The sequence below is a fragment of the Gymnoscopelus braueri genome, assembly GCF_963280865.1.
Source record: "Gymnoscopelus braueri genome assembly, chromosome: 4".
NCBI lineage: Eukaryota > Metazoa > Chordata > Actinopteri > Myctophiformes > Myctophidae > Gymnoscopelus > Gymnoscopelus braueri.
Window position 1 is genome coordinate 10,124,582 of NC_137605.1, and position 10,000 is coordinate 10,134,581.

Here is a 10,000-nt window from a genome sequence, read left to right on the forward strand (position 1 = left end):
CTACAACCACACTACTACACCTTTATGTAAGTCCTACAACCACACTACTACACCTTTATGTAAGTAACCACACTACTACACCTTTATGTAAGTACTACAACCACACTACTACACCTTTATGTAAGAACTACAACCACAATACTACACCTTTGTGTAAGTCCTACAACCACACTACTACACCTTTATGTAAGTCCTACAACCACACTACTACACCTTTATGTAAGTACTACAACCACACTACTACACCTTTATGTAAGTACTACAACCACAATACTACACCTTTATGTAAGAACTACAACCACAATACTACACCTTTGTGTAAGTCCTACAACCACACTACTACACCTTTGTGTAAGTCCTACAACCACACTACTACACCTTTATGTAAGTCCTACAACCACACTACTACACCTTTATGTAAGTACTACAACCACACTACTACACCTTTATGTAAGAACTACAACCACAATACTACACCTTTATGTAAGTCCTACAACCACACTACTACACCTTTATGTAAGTATTACAACCACACTACTACACCTTTATGTAAGAACTACAACCACACTACTACACCTTTATGTAAGTATTACAACCACACTACTACACCTTTATGTAAGAACTACAACCACACTACTACACCTTTATGTAAGTATTACAACCACACTACTACACCTTTATGTAAGAACTACAACCACACTACTACACCTTTATGTAAGTATTACAACCACACTACTACACCTTTATGTAAGAACTACAACCACACTACTACACCTTTATGTAAGTATTACAACCACACTACTACACCTTTATGTAAGAACTACAACCACACTACTACACCTTTATGTAAGTACTACAACCACGATACTACACCTTTATGTAAGTATTACAACCATAATAGTACACCTTTATGTACGTATTACAACCAGTGGTGGTCAGTAACGAAGTACATTTCCTTGAGTAAGTAAGTGAACTTTATTTATGAAGTGCCTTTCAAAACAAAGTTACACGGTGCTGTACAATTTATCACATTAAAACAATAAAGTTAAAACATTAAGGATAAAACAGTTAAAACAAGGCAACACAAACATTAACTAGCACGGATAAGAGTGAAACAAAACAAAGTGCTTAAGAAACAAATGTGTTTTTATGAGACTTAAAACAATCAACTGACTCAGCACTTTTTTATTACCAAGGGTAGAGTGTTCCATCTATCTGTCGTAAAACAATAATCTTGCTATATATCATGTGATTACTTAATTAAAATGTTTTGTGTGTGTCTGTCCAGATCATCTACCACAAACAGAACCCAGGCATCGACTATGAATACTACGTCCCGGCGGACAAGGACGCAGAGAGCGAGAGACCCAAGGAGAGAGAGGTAGCGACGGAGAGAGAGAGACCCCGAGAGAGAGAGGTGATGTTGGAGAGGGAGAGACCCCGAGAGAGAGAGGTGGCGTTGGAGAGAGAGAGACCTCGAGAGAGAGATGTCACAATGGAGAGAGAGAGACACAGGGAGAGAGATGGTGGCAGATCACCACTCCGCAGTGCCAGTAAGTCCACATGTAGTCTGTCTGTCTGTCTGTCTGTCTGTCTGTCTGTCTGTCTGTCTGTCTGTCTGTCTGTCTGTCTGTCTGTCTGTCTGTCTGTCTGTCTGTCTGTCTCTCAATTCTTGATTAGTTTTTCGAATCTATCAAATCCTGTCAACGACAACTATGTAATTGTTTTTAATAAAATACAAATTCCATGTGACAGTTCAAGTCCATGTGAAACAGTGACCATGTGGTCCGTGAACACTACGTGTGGTTACACACATCAAGCTTTGTGCAGATATGCCAAGGTGGACATACGCACGCTGAGGTCTGCTATTGCGTCATTTAAATCCCCATGGACCCTGGCAGAGTCCAGTCTGTGTATGTTTCTGTTTGTCCTAGTTAGTGATGATAAACAAACAAGCAAAAAGGGCACACACCAATATTGCTGAGGTGCTGACCACGGTGCAGAAGACTTTACATAAAGAAAGAGGCCGCGCTGCTTACAGACAAGAATGAACCTCACATATAAAGGGGAGGACACAGGTAAACTCCATTGGAATCAAGGTGCCATAACTTGGGAGGGCAGGCAATCATGCATTGACAATTATATCAAGGTCAGGTACAAAATCCATATTATACAAAACTATTGACAAAATCCATGATGCACAACAATACTTAAATACATTTAAGGGTAAATCTGAATAGCCTAAAACAAAGAACAGCAGACAGATGTAGCGTCTATCACAGCACTGTGTGTGAATCGCACAAATCTGAATCTTGTGTCAATCCCTGAAGAAGATCTTTGTGTGGTTGAAACGTTGGTTGTTTATCATTATTAAAATACCTTTGGCATCATGGCTATGAGCACTGCGGCCTCTTTCTTCATTTAATGTCCTAGTGATGATGACAACATGCCACACTACTTGTCAACATGTTCACTGTTCAAAGATTTGACCTCATACAGCCTGTCACTGTGGTCGAAGTGTAATGCCGCCCTAATTCATGCTCTGTCATATAACGGTGTCACATGCGATCTTCAAGCTCACAACGTGTCGCATTCGCGACTAAGTACAAATCAGGCGTAGCGAAAGTGCTTTAATATATCCCTTCTCCCAGTGGGCCCGTGCCTTTTGATACACACAATCCCAACACATTGTCATCACATGATTCAGACAGATCCAAAAAAAGGATAAAGAATAATAAAGATGGAGGGAGGTATTAGGCCATGAAATTTGCCATGACTCATGGTCAGAACACAGCTGAGTTCTGTCACAACACTAAATCAAACATGTCTCCTTCCCTCAGCCAAGAACAGACAGAGCTAATCCAAAACACATGAGACATTAGAGGGGAGTGGTCAGAGAGAGTGCGTGTGCGAGAGCAGGCGTGCATGAGTGCGTGCGTGCGTGCGCGAATGTGTGCGTGCACTCGTGTGTGCGTGAACTTTTGTGTTTATGTGCGTGCCTGTATGCAGGAGTTTGTCCGGTAGTCATGAGACCATGACTTCATTATGATGTCATCATTAAATTGATTCACCCTCTCCTCTCCTCTCCTCTCCTCTCCTCTCCTCTCCTCTCCTCTCCTCTCCTCTCCTCTCCTCTCCTCTCCTCTCCTCTCCTCCCCTCCCCTCTCCTCTCCTCTCCTCTCCTCTCCTCTCCTCTCCTCCCTCAGCTCCTCTCACCGTGTCAGTTGAGGAAGATTCTCCTCCTCCTCTTCCTCCTCCCATCTCTCTCCCCTCTTTCCCCGCCTCCTCCTCCTCCTCTTCCGCGGACAGATGGACATCCGACAGGTCCCGCCCTCGCGGCTCGGCGCCCAATAGGAACGCTCGGATCCCTCCTCGCACCGACGTCCCCCTCGACACCCAGCCCCCGTTCGTCTGGAAGAGACGCAGCTTCACCCAGTGTTCTGTTTCCTGTGGCAAAGGTCAGAGGTCAAATGCAAATGTGTTGCATCATGGGAATGCAGTGGTCGCCATAATAAGACATGAATACGCAGACGCAGCATTGTCCACTGGGGCCGTACATCAACGCTGCCTCCGTATTAAGAATGGCAACTGACCATAACAAGGTGTTTTAGGTGTTTAGCTAACATATCATGTATCATAACATATCTACATGTCTGACATTTATAACAAACCAAACCGTGTGAAAATCGGTAGACAATTCAGTGAGTTATGATCAATAGCGGAGACAGTTTACACTATACATCTTCTTGATCATTACTGTTTAGTATTAACTCGTGTGTGCCATTTGGTAGCAGTGACGTTCTTACTAGACTGCCTCTCTACCCACTAAGCTACGGCCACCCCAAAGGACAATTTGATTGCCGGTAGTTGCTGGAAGTACAGTACCTGTATATCAATACAGGTACTTCCAGCAACTACCGGCATCTAATCTATACACTGTAAACATAGCTCAAATTCATTTGGTGAAATGTGTGTGCATGTCTGTGTGTAGGGGACACAGGGAAGCTGTCAGAACCTTCCCTAAACCACCCTGGACAACGCTCCATACGTCCCAGACTCACTTTTGGCTCCCAAACTGTGGAACAAACTCCCCATGGCGGAGTTAGAACTACAGACTCACTCCCAATTTTCCACCGTAATCTGAAGACACCTCCTCAGACTCCACTTTAGTCTGTACAGATCATTTATTTTTTGATTTTGTACTGTTTTAGACTGATGCTGGGTTCTTGGTTGACTCATGATCCTAGATTACTGAGGCACCACACTTGATGCATTTGATGTGTTTACCTTGCTTATTGTAAATCACTCCAGATTAAGAGCGTCTGCTAAATGCCTAAATAAAAAAAATTAGGTCTGTTTTGCAAACCATACAGTATGGTACTGCATAGGCTTATGAAACTGCTTTTTTCACTTTATGGGAGAAAACTGAAGACAAAAGAGAAGTATGACTAAGTTACAGAAGTGGTCAATTTTATCACCAACTTACTGGAAACATCTCATATTTTGCCTTTTTTCATGTTATGGGAGGAAACCGATTACAAAAAGATAAAATAAGAGAGAAGTGAGCAGTTACAGAAGCGGTAAATTTCATCATCAACTTTATGTTGAAATTTGTGGACCAGTAGATCATATCTCACACTAAATATAAATGGTGCTAAATAGCAGTAAAAGTGGTTTTCTGTCTGGGTGTGTGTGTGAGCGTGCACGTGCACGGGACGACTATGCAGAAACAAGAACTAACTTAGAAGGAGGCATGGCTGGTACAGTATCAATAGTGCAGCAAATGTGTTGCAAATATTCAGATCTATTGAAAAACGTATTTGTGACACTAAAACTGCAGACACTAAAACTGTCCATCACTTTATTTAATGTCAAACCTTTTTATTTACTATAATGTGTATAATTCATTTTATATACTAGTACTAGAACTGACCCCCCCAATGTTTTGACTTCCCCCTCTCTCTCTCTCTCTCTCTCTCTCTCTCTCTCTCTCTCTCTCTCTCTCTCTCTCTCTCTCTCTCTCCAGGTTCTCAGTACAGGGCGGTAGTGTGCGTGAATCGTCATTCTGATGAGGAGGTTCCTGAGAGGAAGTGTGACTCTGCAGCCAAACCACTTCTTGAAGAAGAGCCCTGCAACACGCAACCCTGTCCTGCCTTGTATGTTCACACACACACACACACACACACTCACACACACACACACACACACACACGCACGCATGCACGCACACACGCACGCACGCACGCACGCACGCACGCACGCACGCACACACACACACACACACACACACACGCAGACACACACACACACACACACACACACACACACACACACACACACACACACACACACACACACACACACACACACACACACACACACACACACACATACACGCACACACGCAGAGTGGTTGAACAAGCTAAAGCTGGGCCCAGGGGCAGAGCATTATGATCCACTTTGCTGTATACAGTCCCGTGTGCGCAGGAACACGCCAGGTTCAGAAAAGCACTATATTGTTGCATTGGGTCCGTTTGGGTCCATGGACCCCCTAGGGTCCTTAAGGAGTTACGGCTTGTAACTCAGAGAGTGTGCAAATGGAACCAAATGGACCATTTACGGTCCATTTGGTTCCATTTGCACATTCTCAGAGTTAAGGGTTTTACAGTGTAGATTGGGGTCCCAGAGATTAAAATAAATAAAAAAGGTTATCAAATTGACAACGCTGAGGAAGACCTGTTAGGTTGAAACGCGTCCGTGGAGAGGTAAAATAAAACATAGGACATTTACTGTGTTCTGGCTGTTTTCTCAGTTTCATGATATTGTTGAGCCGTGCACCTTCAGACTGCTGTTTAATCTGGAGTGATGCAGGCGTTCTGCATTGCAGTGCTTTCTATCACATTGGGGTGCATGGAAAAATGTTGTATATCAAACTGGGGGTCCTTGAAATGAAAACGGTTGCAAATCATTATGCTAATTAAAACTTGACATTACATTGCTTTACAACTAGGGCTGTCACCATTACAAATTTAAGTTGACGATTAATTGTCACTCAAATAATTGCGATTAACGATTTAATGGTGTGTTTGGCATTGATCATTGGAACATATGAATACAAATAAAAATTCTGTTTGCCTTCTAGGCTTCGTAATAACAAATTGCACAGGGCAGATATGACAAATAACGTAAATATGCAAAGAGATTATTGACATCTTTAATCATTTTATACATGTAAAAATAGCAGAAATAATGTATCTACAAGCTTACAACGCATCACGAAGTGACGTGTTGTAAGCTTGTAGATCTGCTATTTCTGCTTTGTTTTAATATTTGAAAATGTGTGAACATTTTTCAAAATGGAAACTATGATGACGATTATGCAAAACTCATTGCGATTATCTCAAATCATTGCGACAGGCCTACAACAAACAAACACATGGCCACAACTGCGGTGCTATAACCCGTAATACATTATTCTCACTGAAATGTCTCAAAACATGTGAGTCATCACTTCAATGCACATAGGCCATATCAGTTAAAGACAGGGTGCCGTGATTTTCCCCCCCCCTAAAACATAATCATCAGGTATTATGGTTATACTAGGAGGAAGATTTTTTTCAAAAAAGTGTACAGAAATTGTTAAAATTATGTTTTTATGTGGACACGCCTCCAGTTCATTAAGTATACCTGGTTCTCACCTTAGCACCTCCTACACCACCTTAGCACCACCCACCTGTCCTAGTCCCTCCTCCTCCTCATGCCCACACCTGTTGTGTTATGATAATGAGGGGGAGGGTATGTTTTTACTATGTCACTAAAGCGCTGTTTCTCTATTGGCACGTTTGACCCTCAAGGTTTCAGCCTCCAGGAAGAAACTCAAAATAGTCAGAGAAGACATAAAACACCATAAAAACACCACCAGGGGGCTTAATGAAGTTCTATCAACCTCATAGACACATGAAAAACAGAAAAAGTGCAAAACCATGGCACCACCTCTTTAAGAAAATTATGTTTAGACATTTCTTTTATTATAATGTAGCTTGATTCGTTTAATCGGAGAAACAAAGGAAAACAATATAACACTACAATGCATGCCTGCCTGCACATCACAAATCACGCATGACAGCGAACACACGTACACAACCTCAGAGTTCATCACCATAGACAGAATGTATTTTCGCCACCTACTTCAACCAATCACGTTGGACACACATGTGATGGGCCCGCCCGACATGCCAGGGGCCTGTACAGTCTGTGGGGGAAAATACAACTATATCTTCAAACAAAAGAATTCGGTGGCTAAGAGTTGACTTCCGCACAATTCAAACAGGGGCGTAACTTGGGGTCGCAGGGGATGGCAATTGCCACCGCCTAGAGTTCGCATTTAACCTCTTTCTTTTTTGCCCGGACCGCTAGGCCAGCAGTCCGGGCCGGGCCTGTGAAATTTTAACATTTATTTCTCACGTTTTGAGCATATAGATCGTTTTTTTTTACCTTTTGAAATAGGGCTTAAGTGTTAACTTTTTTGCCACCCCCTAGTTTCTTTTTCTGAAATGACACCTTTGAATTCAAATAAGACTGGTGGAGAATAACTCATACCCATACTCAGAGAAATAACTCCAGGTAATATAAGGTGATGCTTTCTTTATTCAGTTCACTGAAGTCTCAGGCGAGAGCCCCAATCTGAGGCAAAAAACTACTTTAATATACTGTAGGAATAAAGCACACTCTGTAGCATGACAAAACTCTTGTTCTAACAGCAGACAGATGACATTGGCTAACTGAGCTACTCACATAGTAAAGCTATAATATTGACATGGCAGTCACATACCATGTAAGTAACCCTTTCATATACACAACCGCTTAGTATTTTGCATTCTGACAGATAGCATAATCTAACATTTCTAACTGTAGACTTTTTTTTCTGTTTTCTCTCTCTGTTCAGGGCCTGTTTGAACGAACTCTTCCAACTGTACACTTTTGCATTTCTTTGTTCTGTCTGTTCAGGTCTCGTTTGAACGAACGTTTCCAACTGTAGATTTTTGCATTTCTTTGTTCTGTCTGTTTGGGACTTGTTTGAACTAACCTGGCGAAGCTTATGGTTAGACCCCATGCTTATCTTCTAGACTATTAACAACTAGATACACTATGGCTGGCGTTCTCTTGTGACAGTTAGGCTGCATCAACTTGCATACGTTTCATTCACACAGTTTTAAAGGCAAATGAGTTATGGGAAAATTCTAAGATAAGCAAAACTGATTTTCTACTTCAAGACCAAGACAAGAAATTAAATGTCAATGTAATGTAATGTGCCAACACATGCTCACTCCCAGGCCATGCTATAGCGACTTCCAACCCTCTCATAGGTCGACACATCCACAAAAAATATTTAAAACAGCGCTCGGTGGCGCAGTGGTAAAGTACTGTAGCTGCCCACCACCACAGAGTCTGGGGGTTCGAATTCATCATGGTGCATCCGGCTTTGTCAACTGTCTACCCGAACACAATTGACCCGTGTTCGGGTAGTTCGAATAGTTCCTATATATCGGTATCACAAACAAAACTGATTTTTAAAAGCACCGTGACATTTATGTGTCCGGGTAGCTCAGTCGGTAGAGCTCTCACCAATGGACCACAAGGTCATGGGTTCGATTCCCAGGCACCGCCCACTCAGAGTATGAGTAACACAGCTTGGTTGCGGAAAGTTGTTCGGTAAGAACTGGGAGCTGATGGTAGGTGTGGCGCTCCATCCTCAGCAATCCATCTCCCAGGGGTCTAGTGCAGTGGTTTTCAACCCTTATCATATCCAAGTCCATTATTTATTCGGCATTTGAGCCATGGACCACCATTTGATGACATTTAGACTCTCAGACCCAAAACTTAGAATATTTTGTTATCGTTGGATGAGATTTTGTCCACAATTCCATCCATGCTGTATTGTTGTGGTAACACAGGAGAGATTACAGGCGAACGTTGATCAAAATAACAATTCTTCTACATTCTCTAATTGTGGAGACTTCCTGTAAATTAAGTAATGCAACAATAATTTAACTCTTGAGAGCGTAAAATGAAACCAAATGGACCTGTAAGGCTCCATTTGGTTTAATTTTACGCTCGCAAGAGTTAAAGATCTATAAGGGTCCATTTGGTTACCAACTCTCCATCCTTTAGCTGGGGACCACCTGGAATCCCCTCAAGGACCACTGGTGGTCCCCGGACCACTGGTTGAAAACCACTGGTCTAGTGCGTTATAACAAGGATAGACTCCCGCGTTCTCGGCTGATACCGACAATAAGCCTCTCTGACTTACTTACATGTTTTTTTATTTTTTGCATTATTTATTTTATATTAAAGGTTTCATGACGTTCAGTTTTACCACACATTAAAAGTCTTTGTCATGGTCCTTCAAACGTGTATAGAAAGTTTTAACAAAAAAATCCACTCCATTGATCCATGGCAGGTGTTTTTCTCTCACATTTCTAAAGCCTTTTCAACTGCAATGAAAAAAGAAATCTTTGCCTGCGGGTGTCGCTGGTGAGGGATTTTGCCTGTCAATCATCGCCTCTGCTCCGCCCCCCCCAAAGGAAAGGATAGGGGAGGGGCGAGGAGGAGAGTGGGCGGGATTAATCGGCTGTGACCTCACTGCCGAAGGGCCAAGCTCAGATTACTTTTCAGCCTAATTATTCAGAAAACCCCAGACCACAGAAAATCCACTGAATGTTCAAAGTTCAGATTTTTTGGGTGTAATTGAGGTCATAAAACCCCCAAAAAAACATAAAATAAAAAAAGTGAAAATGAATGTCATAGAACCTTTAATGTTATATTATCATAAAAATCGTAGTGTTTTGGGGCCCCGCTTGCAATACCCTCGCGGCCCACCAGTGGTCCCAGAGGTTGAGAACCACTGAACCTGACCTCTCTCTGTCTCCCTCCCTGTTTTTTTTGTGTGTGTGTGTACAGCTGGGAGAGCAGTGCGTGGTCAGAGTGCAGTGTGTCGTGC

The 10,000-nt window shown here is 42.4% G+C and overlaps 1 protein-coding gene across 2 annotated transcripts in view; it reads left to right on the forward strand.

Annotated features, from left to right (window-relative positions):
* The window catches only part of adamtsl4 (ADAMTS-like 4), a 70,465-nt gene that overhangs the window by 49,909 nt on the left and 10,556 nt on the right, over positions 1-10,000 (forward strand). The window contains exons 9-13 of one of the 2 annotated variants that reach the window (XM_080427057.1): positions 1,289-1,417; positions 1,454-1,553; positions 3,207-3,458; positions 5,027-5,156; positions 9,961-10,000. The exon at positions 9,961-10,000 is cut by the window's right edge and continues 168 nt beyond it. In XM_080427057.1, the coding sequence (XP_080283183.1) occupies positions 1,289-1,417; positions 1,454-1,553; positions 3,207-3,458; positions 5,027-5,156; positions 9,961-10,000 (651 nt within the window). Of the gene's footprint in view, positions 1-1,288; positions 1,554-3,206; positions 3,459-5,026; positions 5,157-9,960 lie in introns of both variants that reach the window. The other variant, XM_080427056.1, reaches the window with a different exon arrangement.